The sequence below is a fragment of the Drosophila montana genome, unplaced genomic scaffold (genome assembly GCF_035044405.1).
Source record: "Drosophila montana isolate Dmon_TW-CO22-7 unplaced genomic scaffold, ASM3504440v1 contig_893_1, whole genome shotgun sequence".
NCBI classification, from domain to species: domain Eukaryota; kingdom Metazoa; phylum Arthropoda; class Insecta; order Diptera; family Drosophilidae; genus Drosophila; species Drosophila montana.
In genome coordinates, this window is record NW_026999179.1 from 115,944 (window position 1) to 140,781 (window position 24,838).

Here is a 24,838-nt window from a genome sequence, read left to right on the forward strand (position 1 = left end):
ATTTCATTTATACACTTTTAGTTCTTGTTATTATTAAAAAAAAAATTACACATTTCAATACCTCTTCCGAATTTTACAAATATATTTTCGTCGACGCAACTGCAGTCATTTTGTACATGTATACAGAAATTCTTGCAATTTGCGCTAGCTGCCGCAATGTAAATATAATCACACCTTTCTGTTATAACTTCTGTGTATCATAACCGATCTTGATGACATTTCAGCAGATTTTATTGTACGGAATATTCGTATATTCATAAAAGGTCAATTCCATTAATATTGTCGCTTACATTGGTGGGTAGCTCCAAATGGTTTATTTTTTTGATTTGTAGCTATAATGTGTATACGGGGGGTAGCGATATTTATAAAATAAATGATTTTTTATATATACATATATGTACTTTTCAAATAGCAACATTTTTAATGTGGTGGTTCTTAAAAACTACGAAATTTTCTAAGAAAAGAATTTCAATATCGATTTTTAGCGAATTGCTTGCATTCGGGGGAAATTTATCGATTATTGGACACAAACTCATACTGGGCGAGCACTAGGAAGTCCTACTTTCAAAATTTCAGTCTCTTGCTCTTACAGGTTCTGAAATACTTGCGTTCATACATACGGACAGACGGACGGACAGACAGACGGAAATGGCTAGGTCGACTCGTCTATTGATGCAGATTAAAATATGTATACTTTATAGAGTCGGAGATGCTTTCTCTAACTAAGTCAGTCTCAAGCTCTTATAGGTTCTGAGACCCTTGCGTTCATACATACGGACGGACGGACGGACAGACAGACGGACATGGCTAGATCGACTCGGCTATTGATGCTGATCAAGAGTATATACATATACTTTATGTGGTCGGAGATGCTTCGTTCTACCTGTTACATACATTTCTACAAATACATTATACCCTTTTAACCCTTTTTCAGGGTATAGAAAGTGAAAATATAAGTTTCCATAATTGGATTCGAACCAGTAACAGACTGCTCTACTTGCCAACGTTTCTACTCGACAAAACAATTGCAATTGCAATACTGCTCTTTACCGAATACTAGAAGCAATATATTAGAACAAATTAAGAACTATAGTGTGACGCAGGGTCACAATAGGGAAAATAAATAATATTAACATTAAGAAAAAAACTTACTCTAATACTTACCACAAAAATGAATATAACGATACATTAATATTAAGGACGAAACGAATTCTTAGGAAATAATGAATGAGAAAATGAATATGAATATGAATATGAATATGAAAATGAAAATGAAAATGAATATGAATATGAATATGAATATGAATATGAATATGAATATGAATATGAATATGAATATGAATATGAATATGAATATGAATATGAATATGAATATGAATATGAATATGAATATGAATATGAATATGAATATGAATATGAATATGAATATGAATATGAATATGAATATGAATATGAATATGAATATGAATATGAATATGAATATGAATATGAATATGAATATGAATATGAATATGAATATGAATATGAATATGAATATGAATATGAATATGAATATGAATATGAATATGAATATGAATATGAATATGAATATGAATATGAATATGAATATGAATATGAATATGAATATGAATATGAATATGAATATGAATATGAATATGAATATGAATATGAATATGAATATGAATATGAATATGAATATGAATATGAATATGAATATGAATATGAATATGAATATGAATATGAATATGAATATGAATATGAATATGAATATGAATATGAATATGAATATGAATATGAATATGAATATGAATATGAATATGAATATGAATATGAATATGAATATGAATATGAATATGAATATGAATATGAATATGAATATGAATATGAATATGAATATGAATATGAATATGAATATGAATATGAATATGAATATGAATATGAATATGAATATGAATATGAATATGAATATGAATATGAATATGAATATGAATATGAATATGAATATGAATATGAATATGAATATGAATATGAATATGAATATGAATATGAATATGAATATGAATATGAATATGAATATGAATATGAATATGAATATGAATATGAATATGAATATGAATATGAATATGAATATGAATATGAATATGAATATGAATATGAATATGAATATGAATATGAATATGAATATGAATATGAATATGAATATGAATATGAATATGAATATGAATATGAATATGAATATGAATATGAATATGAATATGAATATGAATATGAATATGAATATGAATATGAATATGAATATGAATATGAATATGAATATGAATATGAATATGAATATGAATATGAATATGAATTAGGAATTAGGAATTAGGAATATGAATATGAATATGAATATGAATTAGGAATTAGGAATTAGGAATATGAATATGAATATGAATATGAATTAGGAATTAGGAATATGAATATGGAATATGAATATGAATATGAATATGAATATGAATATGAATATGAATATGAATATGAATATGAATATGAATATGAATATGAATATGAATATGAATATGAATATGAATATGAATATGAATATGAATATGAATATGAATATGAATATGAATATGAATATGAATATGAATATGAATATGAATATGAATATGAATATGAATATGAATATGAATATGAATATGAATATGAATATGAATATGAATATGAATATGAATATGAATATGAATATGAATATGAATATGAATATGAATATGAATATGAATATGAATATGAATATGAATATGAATATGAATATGAATATGAATATGAATATGAATATGAATATGAATATGAATATGAATATGAATATGAATATGAATATGAATATGAATATGAATATGAATATGAATATGAATATGAATATGAATATGAATATGAATATGAATATGAATATGAATATGAATATGAATATGAATATGAATATGAATATGAATATGAATATGAATATGAATATGAATATGAATATGAATATGAATATGAATATGAATATGAAAATGAATATGAATATGAATATGAATATGAATATGAATATGAATATGAGTATGAATATGAATATGAATATGAATATGAATATGAATATGAATATGAATATGAATATGAATATGAATATGAATATAAATATAAATATAAATATGAATATGAATATGAATATGAATATGAATATGAATATGAATATGAATATGAATATGAATCTGAATATGAATATGAATATGAATATGAATATGAATATGAATCTGAATATGAATATGAATATCAATATCAATATGAATATGAATATGAATATGAATATGAATATGAATATGAATATGAATATGAATATGAGTATGAATATGAATATGAATATGAATATGAATATGAATATGAATATGAATATGAATATGAATATGAATATGAATATAAATATAAATATAAATATAAATATAAATAAAAATATGAATATGAATATGAATATGAATATGAATATGAATATGAATATGAATACTGAATATGAATATGAATATGAATATGAATATGAATCAGAATATGAATATCAATATCAATATCAATATCAATATCAATATCAATATGAATATGAATATGAATATGAATATGAATATGAATATGAATATATATGAATATGAATATGAATATGAATATGAATATGAATATGAATATGAATATGAATATGAATATGAATATGAATATGAATATGAATATGAATATGAATATGAATATGAATATGAATATGAATATGAATATGAATATGAATATGAATATGAATATGAATATGAATATGAATATGAATATGAATATGAATATGAATATGAATATGAATATGAATATGAATATGAATATGAATATGAATATGAATATGAATATGAATATGAATATGAATATGAATATGAATATGAATATGAATATGAATATGAATATGAATATGAATATGAATATGAATATGAATATGAATATGAATATGAATATGAATATGAATATGAATATGAATATGAATATGAATATGAATATGAATATGAATATGAATATGAATATGAATATGAATATGAATATGAATATGAATATGAATATGAATATGAATATGAATATGAATATGAATATGAATATGAATATGAATATGAATATGAATATGAATATGAATATGAATATGAATATGAATATGAATATGAATATGAATATGAATATGAATATGAATATGAATATGAATATGAATATGAATATGAATATGAATATGAATATGAATATGAATATGAATATGAATATGAATATGAATATGAATATGAATATGAATATGAATATGAATATGAATATGAATATGAATATGAGTATGAATATGAATATGAATATGAATATGAATATGAATATGAATATGAATATGAATATGAATATGAATATGAATATAAATATGAATATGAATATGAATATGAATATGAATATGAATATGAATATGAATATGAATATGAATCTGAATATGAATATGAATATGAATATGAATATGAATCTGAATATGAATATCAATATCAATATCAATATCAATATGAATATGAATATGAATATGAATATGAATATGAATATGAATATGAATATGAATATGAATATGAATATGAGTATGAATATGAATATGAATATGAATATGAATATGAATATGAATATGAATATGAATATGAATATGAATATGAATATGAATATAAATATAAATATAAATATAAATATAAATATGAATATGAATATGAATATGAATATGAATATGAATATGAATATGAATATGAATCTGAATATGAATATGAATATGAATATGAATATGAATCTGAATATGAATATGAATATCAATATCAATATGAATATGAATATGAATATGAATATGAATATGAATATGAATATGAATATGAATATGAATATGAATATGAATATGAATATGAATATAAATATATCAGATCTTCAGAATGCTAGAATGTTAACAGGAGGATCAGGGGAGTAAATGGGCTTAAGAGGAGTTCTCACCACACAGCAAAGAGAGTGACAGAGGATCGTAAGACGGTGAAGCTAAACAGCAGCTTCACTTTGGAATTGACAAGTGTAAGTGGCGGACGTGCGAACATTGTCAGCAAAAATGAGAGGCGCAAGGCGTGTTAGCGAGGTTAAGTATAGATTTGTTAAAATAACGGTGCAGCAGAGCCAGCGAAGTTATTCATAAAAAAAAGATCTCACAGAATACATTTGAATCACTCAGTGCTTTTTTTCTTTATCGTTCGGCAAGTGAGACCGAACAGCGATAATTTATCAACGGCGGAGCGATCCCAGCGGAGCCCGTCCTGTCTACCAACCTTAACCTACACCACGGCGAAGCGTTCGCTGCGGCCCTCCCTTTCCTCAAATTTAGCTACTCTGTGGTGGAGCGATCCCCGCCTCTTCTAGCATCGCGTCACGGCAAGTTAAAAATTTCTAGTAAGTGGACCCGGGTAGACTGAGATCTACAGCTCCGGCTTAATCACTACTTTACAAGTGGCGCCCGAGTTGGGACCCGAGGCGTGAAGGGGCGTGGCACTAACGTGGCCTAAAGACTCACAAGAGTACTATCAGAGTGAACTTAGAGCTAGAAGGCAGCAGCAGCTGAAAAACTGGCCGCCCGCAACATAGAGAAACGATAGTAATATAGTCCTACTGGGGCTTCGGCAGCCAATGCACACGTGCAGTCAGACAGTTGAAGCGACAACAGACGGACAAATAACAAAGTGTAGACCGAAAAAATAACGGACGGAGATAAAATTTTTGTGAGCGACGCTCCCGAATGTGATCAGAACGTACAGGCCCGCACACAAACACACGCCCATACGTACTGGCATACACTCGCGGGAAAACATTTTGGTACGCGACGTAATAAAACCGTAAGTGAACGGGCGACGGCAGAATAAGGCTTAAATGCAGTCAAAGTCAAAAAAAAAAGAGATGGGCACAACAGTGCGAAGAAAATGTGGCTGTCACAACATGTGAAAGGTGAAAGAAAAAAAAGGGAGAGACTTCAGTGGACAACGTGGATTGCAAGCACAGCACCACGGTAAAAGAGTGCAGTAAGCACGTCGAAAAGTAGTGCAAGGCTGATAGGCAGTGTCAAATTTTTTTTTGGATCATAAAACAACACGAGATAATTATTAAAATCAAACAATAATGGTGAAAAATACACGCATAGGCACCCCCGGCCTGCTCGAAGCCCCTATTATCCAGAGCTAAAGGTCCTGCGACACGGGCGATAAAATAGCGGGTCGGGAACATCTCGTTCTGCCAAGGGTGCCCCAGCAGTATCAGTCCGCCCACCAAAGGAAGTGAGGGGACATTTTATCGTACCAGAATAGACTAGGAAGTGGTGTATGCGCTTCGATGGACAGGCCGATCCTTCTTAGAAGCTCTCGAGGATCGGGCCATATCGTATGACATCGACTTGGACAGGTTACTAAGGGCGATGAACGAAATCATAGTCGGCGAAGCCGCACGGTGGTTCATGACACGCGGGCTGCGTGACGTATCATGGGCCATGTTTAAAGATGGGTTTTTGGAGTTCTTCTTGCCGCCACGGTATTTCGAGCTGCTAGAGGATGAGATCCGGGCCCGCCGTCAACGAGCAGTACGTTGCAGTTGCAGTTCAAGCAGTACGTGGTGGACCTGCGGGCATTGATGCACCATGCTGGCTACAGCCTCGAAAGGGAGTTGAGTAGGATTATTGAACACGCGTCCAGGAGTATAAGCTGTATGTGCGGAGACAAGACTTCTCGTCTTTAGCCAAGCTCATACAGCTGGCCGTCGAATATGAAGGTATAAAGCAGCATGGTCAACAGTGTCCGCTAACCTCGCGGATTCAGTAGAGTGTGGTATGGGCACGTATCTGGGCGTCGGACAGGCGCCATCGAAAAAAGTACTGGACAACCCGTTGGACGTTGCAGATGCAACGAGGAGAGGCCACCATCAGGAAGATCGGCCAACAACCGGGGCCACCGGCCAGGCGGCGTCGGATATGTGGTCAAGAAGGTCATTTTTTACGGGAATGTCCCAATACTCAGGCCATTTTCTGTATCTAATGCGGTGCTAGAGGGGTTTGCAGCCAAGAATGTTGTAGGTGACCAGCTCAGGGCAACGGACAGCGGTGCCACTAAGACCGGAATCGCCTGGGCGTCAATGGGCTCGTGTCGTCGCCACGATAAGGATCAGCGAGGACTAAAAGTAGCAAAGAATGGGAAACTCAGGGAAGTGCGTGCCACTTGATTAGCGTACCTCTGCTGATAAAGACGTTAATGCAAGAGCAGGTGATCCTAAGGATGGACTTCCTCTGTGTGATAGGCACGAGGATACGCTGAGGGAGTAGAAAGACGATTTTGAAAACGATCGACAGACCGGGGATTCAGAAATGGGCAACATTCTTCTTCGCGGAGGTAGTTCTGGAGGTGAGGTCAGGGATTCGGGAAGGGGCAATAATCTGCCCCTCAGTAGGAGCTCCGAAACGAGGGCGCTTAGGCAAGCGACGAAGACCGTACAGCGCACCGATCATGGTAGTGTAAAAGAAGACGGGGGAATGGCGAATGTGCATTGACTACGGGCAGCTCAGCGCAAAGTATATTTGTTAAGATGGAAAACAATTTTCCATACCACTACATTTCTTAATTGTCATTTATGGTCACCAGTAAAGTATGTAGCATAGTGTTATTTACTCTTGTAAAAATTAACTATGTATATTCAAAATCTTATTGTTTAAAAAACAAAACATACCTTGTTGAGATCCTTTATAAATTCTAAAATTGTTTCTTTCTCAGATATTCGTTGAGCATATGATAAGTAACTTGGTAGAACATGATCGATTATATCTGGCAATAGCTTTGGTATCCCTTGCCGTAACCGATTTGGGGGTGCTTTAGGGCTCATCCAGCGAATTTTATTCTACAAATGAAGGAAATTTATACAATTAAAATTTATATATTTTCTGATTGGCTGGCCATATGCTTATGGCCTAGCAGTCGATAATAAGTATTATTACAACTTGTAACAACGTTTTGAAACTTAACAGAATGACAAGTGAGACGGTCATTGCATTTTAATGTCTGCGCATTCTACCTTAGATCTCATGTCTATAAATAAATCTTAAATAAAGTGTTTATTTGAAAATAATTTTGAAGTAATGATAGGAGTGTGCTCAGTGTTTCAAACACTGCATGAAAAGAAAAAGTAAGACCGCTTTAGTCAGAAGACGCCGAAAAGGATATACCTCGAAACGTCTTCTACCGTCTTCTTTTCGTTGTTCCAATTGTCATTTGTATTTTTTTGATATATCGGAATAAGGGACAGTTGTCAGAAAATAAAAACCCGATGCTTTTTACTGCATCCCACCGTGTAATGTGGGACACTAGTCGCGAAGTACAAAAGGAATGCAAACTACGCCTATATGCTAAGACTATCTACTTGCTAAAAAGTTTAGAATAGAAGACTTTATACGAGGAAAAGAAGACTTCGAGCAGAACACTCTGTAATGCTTTTTATAATCATCACAGAGAACCCCTCAACGGTTCATGCAAGGCCAAATCAGTTCAGCAAAATTGAAGCGATAAAAGTGTAAAATTACGTGTGAGTCTAGTAGGGATAGAGAAATTTAATTAGCTAGTCAACACAGAAGAGTCGATTTCACCAATTAATTTATGGATAAATTTTACACCCAGCATTGTTCTACGATTAATTAAGGAAGGAAGGTTAATCATCAGAAGTCTACTGGAGTATGACGGTAATAGCACACGAGGATCCCAATTTAAACCACGAAGGGCAAACAACAAGAATTGTTTATGAACGGATTCAATTCTTCGGATATAGTATTGTGGTGACCAGATACATAAGGCATACTCAAGTATAGGTGGTACCAAAGATATATAAAGGGTCTTTGTCGTGTACATATCGACAAACTCCTTTGCCCATCGCTTGATGTACCCCAAAATAATTCTTGCCCTATTGACCACGGTCTTAACATGAGAGCCAAACTTAAGTTAATGATCAAGAATGACACCTAGATCATTAACTTCATTACAGGTACTATTGACACGCTCGAGCGGTACATTTGGAGCAATTTAAATTTAAGAGGTTGGCTAGACACCAAGCCCGAAACGCATCAATGTCAGCTTGTAAAAGATAACATGATGCTATATCTGTATATGCAAGGCATCATTTCATATCATCAGCATAAATTAATACTCGAGACTGAGATAGTATCGAGGGAGTATCATTGATAAAAAGAGTAAAGAGTAGCTGGCCAAGATGACTAACTTGAGGAACACCGAAAGTCACCAGAATACGTTTGAACAAGTAAGAGGTTCTAGTCAGGAGCTCCCGACTAAGGGATACCCTGAACCCTCTTATTCCAACACCAACGCGCTCATTCGCTTTAGTAGTAATAAAGCTTATTAAAAAAAAAAGTTCACTTGGCAGGGTTCGCATTACTTGCTGCCGCCTCTAATCAACAGCCACACCAGCCAAAAAAAAAAACTAGATTCCTTAGTAGGGTTCGAACTCGCAACCTACCGCACTACTTACAGCCGCCTCTACCCAAAAACCACACCAATAATTGAATCTTAATGAGAAAAAAACGAATTAAAATAGCAGCACAGAAAACAATACAATCGCAATTGCATTGCTGTTGATAGAATTCAAAGCAGGCGCGCATAAATGTGTGTGTGTACATGTATACAGAAATTCTTGGAATTTGCGCTTGCTACCGCGGATAGGAGAAAAGTCAAAACACGTTTTCTTTAATAATTGTGTTTCTTAACCGATCTTGATGAAATTTTCTACATTACATCTTATTGGGTTATTGAATATTTGTGTATTCTCAAAATGTCAATTGCATTTAATTGTGGCTGATATTGGTGGACAGCATAAATTGGTGTTTCTACTTGATATATATCCATGAGATAGTAGCGGGGAGGTGATGATAGCTATAAAATGAAAGATACTTGATATGTATAAACTATTTTAGAAGCTACATGTGAAGTTTGGAGAGTTTAGCTCATATTATTTACCCAATTTGCTCAAAGAACTTTTTATTTATCAAAATGCTCCTCCTCTACGCATAATAAAATTCGGCCAAAAGTCAATCTGCTGCTTAAATGCTGGTATTACTGATACTTCGCTACTCAGCGACCTTAACTACATCAAGCCGGTATTCTTACATGATGGCATACTCGCCGATATACTTACATGATGTGTGCTTAGGTACTGTGCTGCAGCATTATGTAAGCATATTGGCAAATGAACATTAACTCGTGGATCTCTTATTTATCTTACGTGCTTAATTTTGTTAGCTTATTAAGCTTTTTAATTTGCTAGCCAAGTAACAGCGAAATTTGCGACACATGTTGAAATCATTGAGCGTCACTCCAAATCATCTGAAATATGTTTTTTTTTGTGATAAATAATTATAATATATGGGTTAAGTCAATAAAGTTGAATGATTTTTAAAATTAAGAGCCAGGCTCTTGAACTTATTTGAGCAACCGTCTGGGATCATTGGTATTTTCCGGTTGAAGAACATTCCCAACAATCGTGCCGCAGACCGCATCATATTTATGGGCAGTTTGAGGCTCCGCACATGGTGCAGCCATTCCTCGCATGAGAAATAATTCTTGGAGATTGGACTGTGAAATTAAGGGTTTGACATTGAAGTGTGATTGCTGAAGTCATTGCGACTAAATTGGAAAGGTAAGTGCAATTAGAAACAAACTTGTTAGGTTTGGTGATCAGAATTGCCGAAAACCTCATGTATTTAACTCTTAAGCAAACTGCAGAGTTTGGAGAAGTCACTGAAAAAATACTAAGCTGATGAATCGGTGCATACGGGAACCTATCTTGGAGGGCCCGAATCGGTAGCAGAGTTTAAGCGCAACCATCAGCAGCTTGACCGCGAGACAGGAAGGATATTAAAAAAGGTATTTTTATACAGCAATCAGGTAATTGTTTGAGGAGACTTACATCGTAGGGGTAGCAGAATTACGGAATGAATTGAATTGCATAAGGTGCAGAGAAATTCAGCGTTCGCCGCATTCAATAAGATATTCCATCATTCCATCAGAATGCAAGCGAAGAGTGTATAGCCCCTATGGAGAAAGTGAAGCTGCCCACGGTTAGGCTGTCAACTTTCAGCGGCATATTCATAGATTTGCCGGCATTCAAGGAGGTGTTTCAATCGCATGTCCAACACTGTTAAAGACTTACTGACTTCCATTATTTAAAGAATTCACTATTAGAGAAAGCTGACAAAAACATAGAGCACTTGACCTTGATAGGTTCGCATGTATAGTGCTGACGAACTTAAATGACATTGATTTTGTATTATATGGATGTCTTTGGTCATCAATTATCGGTTCCACATGGATACGCCGAGTCTTTAAGGCGGTTTGGCCTGCTCCTCAAGAACCTGGAGTTGATGTAAAACAGCAATCCCAAGTTTTGGTATATTATATGATGAAAATGCTACGTTCATTATCGTACTAGCCAGATTTACCAACATTAGAAAAGCTTTGTGCTTAACTCGAGTCCAAATACCAAACGATGATTACGTGATCGGCGGGTATTTTCATGCAAGTCACAGAGACGCAGAAGCCTAATTTATTAGTCGACAACAAGACATATTTATAGTCTGCGACAAGGAGGAGCTCCCCATGGGAACATGTAATGTATTCAATAAGATGTGTATGTTGCAGCGTCGGTCAAAAACATCATCACGTGGCTACCTGTGGCAGTTCGCGAAATTTTGCAAAGTGCACCGAGCGGTATTATTCTCTAATCCACCTGGTGGACGGATACAAATGCCCAGCAAGCATATCCCTATATGATACGCAGGTAAAGCTCAAGATATTTGCGTATGAACCGCTCAAGGTAAGTCAAAGTTAGCCAAACAGACAAATATTAGCCACTGTGGCCACATTAACGCGTAGCCGATCCTAAAAATTTTATTCCACATGGTGTCGACATTTTACTTAGAAGCAATATTTAAGATGATTTGATGTTAAGTGAAGTATATCGAGGAATCTCTAGCACAAAATATTAACGAACATGCGTCGTTAGTTTCATCGCTCTCAGCCCAGATATACTCAGATATCAAATCATGATAAGAATGATTAACTCGACAATGTTTTATACAAGTTTGGGGAACTAGAGGAGATGTGGTACGAGGAATTTTTTGACATTAATCGTCGTCCTTTTTTGTTCCATCGGGATCAAACTATGATGAAAAAACTCTAGATCGTCATATCGAAGCGAACTGAAGTGGTAAGATTATCTGGATAGGCGCCAACGTGCAGACCCCAAGTCGAAAGATGTATACTATAACACTATTATTGAGTATTTGGCGCTGGGCCAAATGAAACTGGTTGCGCCTAACATCTGTAGCATCATGCAATCAGCCCGCATCACCCAGTTAAAAAAGAAACATGATCAACTACCAAGGTCCGAGCTGTGTTCAACGATTCGAACAAGACAAGCAATGGGAAGTCATTAAATGACATTTAAACTTTTGGGCCAACATAACATATGCAGTTGGTTGGAGTAATTCTCAATTGGCGTGGTCTAAGATTCATTATTATGGCTGATGTTGAAAAAATATACAGGTGCATCAAACATCAGATGATGACATATTTTCTGAAGCGGATAGTGGTGCCGAGGCGGAAGTCATTGGTGTGTTATAGTTAGTGTTAGTGGCACATTTGAGTTGAAAATTTGCCAAAATTGTTAGAAAAGATACCCATCAGGTTTCGAGAATCAAAGGGATTGTTGCTTGGTGGCGAGGACACAACTCGTACGTAGGGTCTACACTGGAGCCCCATGGAGGAAGTATTTCGATTTCATTTGAATTTCGCAGTATCAGTAGGCTTACCTACGAAGTCATCAATTCTGTCAACAGTGTGTCTGAGTGTGATTATTGTAACCGGGAAAATACTGATGCAGCGTCTATGGAAAGAGAAGGTTGGAAGGTTGGGATGAAATAGTCCCTGGAACCGATTGAAGAGAATAGGAGAAGTTTTTGCAGGAGATGCCCAATGCTTCAGACATAGGCACACAACGAGATATAGCTTGGGGATTATATAAAGCAGCAGAAGCGCCACATATCTCTTGTGATGCACTAAGCCTATGGAGCAGTGGCATATTTACGTGCTCCAACTGGTCAAAATGTAAGCTATCACCTGTTAAGGCCCAGCTCATCATACCGAGAGCTGAGTGCTGCCCTTGAAGCTGCAAAAATGTATAAATATTTAAAATAGAATTTGCGAATTAATATAAGCTTCTGCACTACTATTTTTTGGTCAGACCCAATGATAACCATTAGTTGTATCCGTGGAGGAGGTGAAACTGGAACGTTAGTAAAATACTGGAAACCTCGAATGGAGGAGAAGCCATGTTGCCTAGATGAGTCGGCGGATCGAATTGGCGTCATTCGAACTGTATTGGCATGGACCGCAGTGGTTACTAGGGCCGAAAGAAGGATGGACATGTAATAACAACAGTCGATCAACAGTCACTGTCGCATCTGAGTATTGAAACAAGAGGCTCGACTTGCCACAAGATATCAGTTGAAGATATGCCTAGCTCGATGTTGGCAGGTCAATATTCATCGTATACACGACGTCTTTGGGTTATGGCATATATTAAACGTTTTATTCGCAACTGCCGCACAACAGAGTGCGAGCGCAAGCGAACTGAGCTTATACCAGCTGTGTTAGAGAGAGAGAAGTAATAAGAATGGTGCAGAAGGACTGTTTTGAAAGGGAATGGAAAGCACTCTCTACTGCAAGTCGGTTACAAGGGAAAGCAGTTTATTACCTCTCAAGCCATATTTTGATATGGAGGTGTGTGTTTTACGGCTTGGAGGAAGAAACTTCCTTATACCATATAAACATTATTTTACGAGTCTTGTCGTTAATCAATGTCATGATTGTAAAAAATTTTGCATCATCAAAGGGCAGAATGCAGTTAGTTTTGCTATACATTTATGTATCCCATGTTTTACAATGAAGTTTACAGTTTTCAAGTAAATAAATGGGAAATTTACCAGCGGTGCGTGTGCAAGAGCTTTCTCATCTGTCGGAGTTGAATATTCTAAATTTATATTTTGCCATCAAAGTAAACGTGTAGCCCAAAAGGGATATTTCCATGTTTATCTGTTTGTGACCAAGGCCATTCATTTAGAGCGGGTTGGACATTTAAAGCCAGATGCATTTTTAGGACTCTTACATTGATTCATAGGCAGTACTACGACTGCCTATGTACAGATATTAATAGTTATTGTGGAACAAACCTCGTTTAATCCAACCACAAATTATAAGCTGATAAGGAGGCATGCTACTCATACATTTCAAGATTGATCGCATCAAAATTGCGGAATAAAGGAATCGGTCAGCATTTCAACCCTCCATCAGCTCCATACTTTGATGGATCATGGGAAGCTGGACTTAAGTCCATGAAGTATCATCTTAAGAGTAACATTGCAAAGCGAGTGTAATTTTCTAACTGCTGATGCGTTCTTGTTTCCTTCTATACCATATATACCAAATTAAGTTTAATGCATCGGTGTAAAAACCGTTAATACTATTCAGAACGATTTTGGAAGAGGTGGTATTCTGATTATTTGACACGGTTGCAGAAAAGTCCAAATTGATTGCAGATGATGACAAACCTAAATACATGTGATTGATAAGGATGAAAAATGTCCTTCTCATTGGTGGGCTTTCCGTCAAATTTTAAGCACATGCTAAAGCGGATGGATTAGTAAGAGTTATCAGTCTAAAAACAAGCTGTGATATTATGAAACGGCCAGTAACAAAGCTCTCTCCATTAATAATACCAAAGAATTTTACCCAAATGTTAAATTATACTCTGTGACGCGGAGTCACAGTGTAACCATAGGCTAAGAGTAAGGAACATGAAGTAAATGAAGTCACTTATCAATTAAGAGTATGCTTACTAAATTAAGAGAGCCCGATTGCAAACGCAATCGAATTGCAACTCTGTTGAGATTTTAGGAGTAAAAGAGAGCCAAGCTCAATGAGAGGATTTTCGCCGCAAGGCAAAAAGGGCGAAAAGAGGGTCGTGAGCTGCTGCCGCCGATCAGCAATTTCACTTTTGAACCGGCAAGCGTGAGTATCGGACGTGCATACGGGACGAAGGACAGAGTTTAGGGAACGCGAGTTAGCAGGTTAGGTAGGAACAGCCTAGAATTGACGGTGCAGCAAGGCTGGGAAAGTTAATAAAACAAATAAAAACGGAAGTGAACTTACATAGAATAAAACGGTGTTTGCGTTGTCTGTGTAGAAATTGTGCATTTATAAGCTTTCGTCTTGCAGCGGAGCGATCCCAGCAGCACCCATCACGCAGGCCAACTCTAACCTAACCGCAGCGGAGCAATCCCGGCGGCTTCCCTTTTTCCTTAACAGAACAAGTAACCACTCTGTGGCGGAGTTATCTCGACGGCTCCATACCTCCCTTTTCAGCTTCGCGTCTCGGCAAACTACAAATTTCTTGTAGAGTGGACCTGGGTAAGACTGAGTCATCACCCCAGCCAAGAAACTACTTTACAAGTGGCGCCCGAGCAGGGACGACAATAAAAATAAATTCGGGAAAACCAGAAGGAAGTAATTAAAACGAAGCGGTCGAGGAAGACTGGATATCTGAACGGAGTCACGTAGACCAGAAGAGGAAAAGGGAACCGCAGCAAAAGGTTACGTACGAAAGGATGGATACGGGTGAGTGTGAGAATCCAGGGGTGGGCGTACGGTGGATCCATTCGCGACGAAAGGAGGAACTGGAGGCGATTACTCGCGAGTTCGGGCTGAGCGAGTTGGGGCGGGTTGAAGACTTGCGTCGTCGTTTGGCAAGCTTCGTGTCCGGGGGTTTGCATTCCGCCAAAATATGGGCTCGGCTAGCCGAGTTGGAGGCCAAATATACGAGGACCCCGGAGCACAAGGCCCAGCTCGAACCTGACCCAATCGAATGGGTTAGACGTTCGAAGTCAGAGTCAGACTCTGGCCCACGTTCGAACACCCCCGGCCTGCTCGAGGTCCCGGCGATCCCGAACTACAAGGCCCGTGATGCGAGCGACAGGACGAAGGATTCGGGGACGCCTCGTGTTACTGAGGGCGTCCCATTAACACAGACGCGCCTACCCATAGAGTATAGGGGGCACTGAATCGTTCCGGAACAGGTCAGGAAGTGAGGTTTACGCTTCGATGGGCAGGCTGATCCACTGTCCTTCGTAAAGGCCATCGAAGATCGGGACCTATCTTATGAAATTGACACCGATAGGTTGCCCCGGGCAATGAACGAGGTCATGATCGGCGAAGCCGCTCGCATGTTCATGACAAGTGGGCTTAGAGAGGTGTCATGGAACGAGTTTAAGGAGGGATTTTTGGATTTCTTTTTGCCTTCGCAATATTTTGAATTGCAAGAAGACGAGATCCGGGCTCGCCGTCAACGAGAGGGCGAAGGATTCAAGCAGTATGTGGTGGACATCAGGGCGCTGATGCACCACGCTGGCTATGAATATTGGCGAGAATATATGACAACGCAGCCCCAGAGTATAAATTGTATGTGCGGAGGCAAGATTTCGCGTCGCTGTCGAAGCTCATACAACTAGCGGTCGAGTATGAGGGTATAAAACAGCAGGGTCAACAGTATCCCCCGGGTTCAAGATCTCGATTAGTTAATAGCATAGGCACGTATCTAGGCGAGGGGCAAGGACAGGCGACGACAGGCTTAAACAACCCGTTCAGGGTAGCTTCATCGCCAGTATTACCGGTGCCAAGGGAAGAGCCCGTTAACCGAATGATCGGCCAAGAAACCGGGGGAACTGCCAGGAGACGCCCGATATGTTTTCGATGCGGGCAAAAGGAGCATTTTAGAAGAGACTGTCCCAACCCGCTGGTAGTCTTTTGTGCACAATGCGGAACCAGGGGGGTGAGCAGCCAGGAATGCTGTAGACGAACGGCTCAGGAAAACGGACAGAGGCACCATCCGGACCGGAGGCGGATGGAAAGCGATGTCAGCGGAGCCCGGAGGCAGTAGATGTTTTGCGAGTCGAGGGGGGTCGTGTCGTCGCGACGATCAAGATCGATGGAGAGGACTACGCGGCGACAATCGACACCGGCGCCACTCGATCGTTCATCAGTGGTACCTGCGCGGCGAAGGTAGCGAAGGACGTGGAAGTTAGGGAGGTGCAAACGAGGATACGGCTGGCGGACGGGTCAAGATTAGACGTCGCGCGGATGCTGCACGCGGGAGTAAGTTTAGCGGGGAGTACGATAAGCGTGCCGCTACTAATCATGACGCCGATGCTAGACCAAGTGATCCTAGGTATGGACTTTCTGCGAGCGATAGGTAGGACGATTCGTTGCGGGGACAACGAGATGACGTTAGGGACGCCGGAGAGACGGGAAATTAGGAAAGGAACGACTGGCTGCCCTGTGGAGCCGATCCTGGAGGCAACGTTAGGGATTCGGCAGGGGGTAGCGGTCCGTCCCGCGGAGAGAATCCCGGAGGCACGATCGAATGATCGAGGTATGTCCAGAGTGCCAGTGAAGGTGCGGTCGGACGATAAAGAGGTGTCCAGGGTACCAGTGAAGGCACGGTCGTACGATAAGGGTATGTCCAGCGTGCAAGCGGAGGTACGGTCGGACAGCGAGTTATCTAGAGCGCCAGGAAAGGATCAGAAGGAGAACCGTAAGGAGGACTTGACAGGAGTTAGGGTAAAAGGACAGGCGACGACGGAGTTCAGCAGAGGCAGGGATTTAGGGCCTATGTGTGGATTAGCACCTAAGAGCGCGAAGCTGGGGAGGGTGGCTGGATCCAACGGGCAGGAGGATCAACCTCGCACCGTAGAAGGAGTCGTGCTAGCAGGTGAACTAGTCGAGGGAGAAAATACGGCCGCGGGAACTAGTCACAAGGCTAGCAGCGGTGAAGGGTCTGGAGAGGGGAGTCCCAACGGGGAGGACGCCTGGCCGGCAGATCTGGAGCCAAGTCTGCGGGAGCTTCTTCAGGCGGAATTGGCGCGATTCGAGGGGCTGAAAGGCGATGCAACAAGTCATCGACAAGCAAGTGGAGGAATTGCTCCGGACGGGAGCCATCGAGCCGTCCCGAAGCCCGTACAGTGCGCCGATCGTGCTGGTGAAAAAGAAAACAGGGGAATGGCGAATGTGCATCGACTATAGGCAGCTCAATGCACATTCGATCCCGGACGCATACCCAGTACCCCGGATAAACCACATTTTAGAGCGCCTACAGCACGCGCGCTACATATCGACGCTGGATCTGAAGCAAGGATACTGGCAGATCCCCATGGAGGAAGGGAGAAGGCAGTATACCGCGTTCACAGTTCCAGGACGGGGACTATACCAGTGGAAGGTGATGCCCTTGGGTCTGCACTCGGCCTGCGCCACGTTCCAGAGAGCACTGGATTCGGTGATAGGGCCGGAAATGGAGCCCCACGCTTTCACCTACCTGGACGACATCATCGTCATAGGCGCAACCAAGGAACAGCACGTAGCCAACCTGAGAGAAGTGTTCCGACGACTGAGGGAAGCGAACCTAAAGCTCAACATAGAGAAATGCCATTTCTTCCGGAAGGAGTTGGTATATTTAGGACACGTAGTGAGCGGCGAAGGAATACGGACGGACCTCTCAAAGGTGCTCGCGATCCAGAGGCTTACGGCCCCATCGAACTGCAAGGAATTGCAGTGCCCAGTGCCTTGGGATGGCATCGTGGACGCTTCGTCCCCAATTTTGCGTCGGTGGTGCAGCCGATGACCGCTCTCTTGAAGAAGGGAAAGGTATGGTCGTGGGGCGTGGAACAGCAGGAGGCGCTGGAGCAACTCAAGGAGCGACTCACAACCGCGGCGATCCTCGCTTGCCCGGATTTCAGCAAGAAATTCATGCTGCAAACGGATGCGAGCGATAACGGTCTCGGCGCTGTCCTGACACAGACCATCGACGAGGAGGAGCGGGTCATCGCTTACGCCAGTAGGAAACTTCTGAAGGCGGAGACCAACTACTCAGCCACGGAGAAGGAATGTCTGGCTATAGTTTGGTCAATCCGCAAGTTGAGATGTTACTTGGAGGGGTACAGGTTCGACGTCATTACCGACCACATGGCACTTAAATGGCTCAATTCCATAGAGAGTCCATCTGGAAGGATACCTCGATGGGCCTTAGAGTTGCAGCTGTTCCAGTTCGACGTGCAGTACCGACGGGGGAAGTTGAACGTGGTAGCTGACGCACTGTCCCGGCAGCCACTGGAGGCATGTCGTCAGGCCGTGGAGGAGCAGCACCCATGTGGATGGACCGCGTGTATTCTGGAGAGACTCGCCAAGGAGCCCGCAAAGTATCCGGACTATGCTGTCGAGAACGGCCAACTCTATCGCCACCTGGGACACAGAGCCGACGACGAGGACTACGTGCCATGGAAATTGTGCATCGCCAGTAACCAGAGGCAGAGAGTCCTGCAGGAGTGCCACAATGCCCCGACGGCAGGGCATCAGGGGTGAGGAAGACGATATCCCGACTAGCATAGAGGTACAACTGGCCAGGGATGTGCCGGGACCCCGCACGACATGTGAGGTGTCCCAGAAGTTCAAGGTGGAACAGGTGAGACCGGCAGGACGAATGATGACACGCCAGGTGACGGAACCATGGGCCATATTATGCGCAGATTTCGTGGGGCCGCTACCACGCTCGAAGCACGGTAACACCATGTTGCTGGTATTCCACGATGCGTTTAGCAAGTGGGTGGAACTGGTCCCTTTGAGGCGAGCAACGGCGGAACATTTACAGAGGGCGTTCCGGGAACGGATACTTTGCCGATTCGGAGTCCCCCGGAAGTTTGTGTGCGACAACGGAGTGCAGTTTACAAGCCGTACATTTAAGGCCTTCTTGACTTCGATCGGCGTATAGGTGCAATACACGGCGCCATACTGCCCCCAGGAGAACCCTACCGAGCGGACGAACCGGACGGTCAAGACGATGATCGCCCAGTTCATCAAAGGATACCAAAGCTCGTGGGACGAGGTCCTACCTGAAATAGCGTTGGCGGTGAATACAAGTGTGGCGGACTCGACCGGATTTTCTCCCGCTTTCTTGGTACAGGATCGCGAACCTCGTCTCCCAGCCGCTGGGCCCGCCACTGTTCAGCAAACGCCAGGAGAAAAGGCCCAGCGTCTGGGGGAGGTGTTCGACATCGTCGAGGGGTATTAGGATAATAGACAGGCCGTGGTTGACGCTAAGAGGGGGGAGAACGAAACCGCTTTTGCTTACGCGACGGTAACTCATCGTTTAGGGTGACCATCACCGACGCCTACAAGGTGATAATCACCCGCCGTCCACAAAGGGGGGGGGGGGGGGTGTGACGCGGAGTCACAGTGAAGCCCGCGCCTGAAGTTAATAATACCCATATTGTAACCATAGGCTAAGAGTAAGGAACATGAAGTAAATGAAGTCACTTATCAGTTAAGAGTATGCTTACTAAATTAAGAGAGCCCGATTGCAAGCGCAATCGAATTGCAACTCTGTTGAGATTTTAGGAGTAAAAGAGAGCCAAGCTCAATGAGAGGATTTTCGCCGCAAGGCAAAAAGGGCGAAAAGAGGGTCATGAGCTGCTGCCGCCGATCAGCAATTTCACTTTTGAACCGGCAAGCGTGACTATCGGACGTGCATACGGGACGAAGGACAGCGTTTAGGGAACGCGAGTTAGCTGTCAGGTTAGGTAGGAACAACCTAGCATTGACGGTGCAGCAAGGCTAGGAAAGTTAATAAAACAAATAAAAACGGAAGTGAACGTACATAGAATAAAACGGTGTTTGCGTTGTCTGTGTAGAAATTGTGCATTTGTAGGCTTTCGTCTTGCAGCGGAGCGATCCCAGCAGCACCCATCACGCAGGCCAACTCTAACCTAACCGCAGCGGAGCAGTCCCGGCGGCTTCCCTTTTTCCTTAACAGAACAAGTAACCACTCTGTGGCGGAGTTATCTCGACGGCTCCATACCTCCCTTTTCAGCTTCGCGTCTCGGCAAACTATAAATTTCTTGTAGAGTGGACCTGGGTAAGACTGAGTCATCACCCCGGCCAATAAGCTACTATACAACTCTTCTATTTTTAGTTCAAGTTAAGGTACTAAGCCAAAAACTCTGAAAGCTAGTAGGCGTACATTTGATGATGAATACTGCTATGAGTAAAGGGGGAGAATGTTTACACTACAGCGAACGCTAAGAGCGCATGTCGACAAATATACTTATGTTTTATCACTCAATGAATCAGCCGCTATCACGGTTGAGTATGTTAAATGTAGTGGCTCTCTCAATCGCTGTTACTTTAAGTAATCTTTCTATTGAGCTTACACATTGTCTAGTAACAGCGGAATTTGCGACACATGTTGAAGTCTGTGAGCATCAGTCCAAGACATCTAACGTTTAAGTCAATAAAGTTGAACTATTTTAAAATGAAGAACCCTGCTCATTTTTGTGAGCAACCTTCTGAGATCATTGCTTTCTCTCGGTTGCTATTTCGGTTGGTAACTACGCCGGCATATTTACGGGCAGTTTGAGGTTCCGAACCTGGCGCAGCCGATATCCAACAACTCCTTAAGCTTTTTAGAGAATCGCAACACCTCAACTGCAACATTTATGCAGCTCTATTATTTTAAAATCCCAGCATGGGTTCACGAAGCGTGGATCTTTAATCATTAACCTTCTTGAGCCAACATAACACAAGATTTTTTGAATAAATTCAGTTTTAAATATATTCTGATGCCGTCTGAGGCTCCCCAAGGTAGTCACGTCGGCCCGTTACTCTTCACTATTTTCATCATTAAGTTCTTTATAGTTTGACTCCCAAACACTTATGTATGCTGATTATGTGAAATGTTCCCTTACATATAAGGATATAGACTCCTGTAATCTCTTACAAGCCGAAATTTACTCCTTCTAATCATAGTGTCAAGTGAACTTTTCAAATTCAAAAGACTAAGACTTTTTATAAAATGTCTTTCCCAATGGTTTCTTACGAACATGACGTCTTACCGCTTTAAAGTGCTAACAGTACCTTTAAAAAAGTTATTCTCTGGGTGCAATTCTTTATTAGAAAGTTAAATTCGTCAATAAGGCCAAAAGTATTATCAGCAAGCGATGAATAGTCCAAGGAGTTTGACGCTCCGCACACGTCAAAGACATTTTTAATATTTTTGCTACGACCTATTCTTGAGTATGCCTCATATGTTTGGTCGTGACGATATTTCAAAACAGAACTGACTCTTTGCAGAAATAATTCTGGTTGATTGCCTTTTGTGGATTAAACTGTTATTCTGGTGTGCCGTTGCCGTCATACTCAAAGTAGGCTTCTGATAATTAAGCTTCCCTCCTTATTTAATCCTAGAATTACTCTTGGTGTAATATTTACTCATAAGTTAATTGCGGGCGAAATCAAAACTCTGAGTTGACTAGCGAATTAAACTTCTTGTCCTTACTAGACTAACATACAACTTAATCTCTTAAATTTTTTCCAACTAACTATGTCTTGCGTAACGTGCTCCCGGTACTTTGTGATGATTACAATAAGCAGTATAGAGTATTCTGTTCGGAGACTTCTCTTTATCATATAAAATTTGTATTTTATGCTATTTAACAATTAGATAGTCTTAGCAAACGTGCCACTCGGTCAGTGAGGCGGAAAATGGAATGCAGCATGTCTTCTTATAATATTTATTTTTCTAATTCTATATTTTACCCAATTAATTCCCTTACCCATACTTTAAAATCTTAAGTAAATCGGATATTGACAAAAGTTTTATTTATTTATCGAACTCTAATCATATATATTTCCAGTTCACAAAAAAGTAAGAAAGTCTGACATTACTAATTACAGGGGCATTGAAAAATTGTCCGCATGTCATTTGAGAACAGAAATGCTTCGAGCTTGCAGAATTTTAAATCAGTCGTCTCCATTGCTCTCTAATAATTGATGTCACTTACGCTTAATTCATTTAGTTCGCTCTTTTACTTTGGATTTTCTCTTATTTTTAAGGACCTAAAGAGTCGAGATATGGTTGACTTCCTCGATACAGGCTTACGTTACTTATGGTAGTCATATTATGATCATTGTTTTTTATAATATACGGATATATGTAGACAATGTGAAGCGAACGCTCAATCGCACTCGTCTTCAAGATGTTTAATGCTGGATTTAAGTTTGGTGTTGGGCCTTGTTGCGTCTAAATTGTTCAAAGTGTATATTTAGGACTTGCACTCGTTCTATTTCTCATCTTGCCAGTTATGTAATCGACGATATTTTATGGCAACGTATACTGACAGTAAAGGACATAGAAGTTCTCTTTGGCTGTAAGCTCTCCTTCAAAATTTATATGCCAAAAAGGCACTTGGATTAATTAAACGTTGGTCTAAGGAGATAATCGATTCCTTAGTTTAAAAACTTCTGTATATCTCGCTTATTCGCCCTATCAATATAAAAATAACCAAGATAGTATTAAATCCGTTCAAAAGTAATTCCTGCTCTTTGCTTTATGTATCGTAATCTTCATCGTTATCACACCCCAGCCGCCTTCTTCTTCCGTCGTTAACCTACCTTATGACGATACTTGTCGTTGTTGCCGATGACATAAATTCTAAATCACTTTTAGGTTCAGTTTTACAACACTGCTTGTCAACTAAAGACGTACATTTTCTCCCTTAAAAAAAAAAATTTCTTTACATTAATATTCAACATTTTTCGTCTGAGCAACGCTCACGCCCCAGCTTCCCCCTTCCATTAAGATGGACTGGCAAGCCCCGCCTGGTAACAGCAACGGAAAAAAGATTGGAGGATCCAGAAAGCCAAAAAAGGCCAACGTCACGGCAAAAACATCTGTATCTGATGACTCCAGTACTGGCAGCGAGCCTAGGAAGGAAAGCTACCACGCAAACAAATTGCCCGTAAGCACCTCCAAGATGGCCCCTGTACCAGCGATGCAGCTCGTCGCAAGCTGGCCAACAACTCATTCGCCATTCAATTTAGTGATAGTAGCGATGAAGACGATGCCGATGACATCAACAAGCCCGAACCTGAACCTAAGCCGAGAACAATCAGACCCCCCCCCCACCCACCACGCTTTTCATCCCTGAAGTAACCAACATAAAGGCTCGTGGGATCAATTACTCAGCTCGTCGGAAAAGATAAAGAATTCTTATACAAGGCTGGAAAAGACAACAAGGTGCGAGTTATGATGCCAAACAAAAACAGTTATACGGCCCTAAAACCGCATCCTGACCAGCATAACATGAGATATCACACATTCCAACCCCGTGATGAACGAGCATATCGTGTAGTGATTAAAGGCCTTCATCATTCGACTGATAAAGACGAGATTAAGGAAGCAATGGCAGAACAAGGCCACAACGTAAGAGACCTCCACAACGCCATTAGCCGCAATACAAAAATGCCAACATCTATCTTCTTAACCTGGAGCCTTCCAGTAACATCAATGAGGCATACAAAATAAAACGTCTATGCAGATCGGTAGTAACAATCGACCCTCCACTAAAATTAAACGATTTGATCCAATGTTACCGCTGTCAAGGGTTTGGGCATACCCAAAGATATTTCCTTCTCGAACAAAGATGTGTCAAGTGCGGCGATAAGCATAGCTCAGCAGACTGTATTAAAGGAAAAGACGATACAGCGTACTGCTTATAGTTTGGAGGCGACCACGTTGCATCTTATAAAGGCTGCACAGTTTATAAGATGGCCAAAGTGCATGCGTT

The 24,838-nt window shown here is 40.2% G+C and overlaps 1 protein-coding gene across 1 annotated transcript in view; it reads right to left on the reverse strand.

The window, feature by feature from the left end:
- LOC135440149 (uncharacterized) overlaps nucleotides 1–24,838 on the reverse strand; it is a 110,264-nt gene that overhangs the window by 76,586 nt on the left and 8,840 nt on the right. The window contains exon 4 of the mRNA XM_064699182.1: nucleotides 7,786–7,953. Coding sequence (XP_064555252.1) covers nucleotides 7,786–7,953 — 168 coding nt within the window. The remainder of the gene's footprint in view (nucleotides 1–7,785; nucleotides 7,954–24,838) is intronic.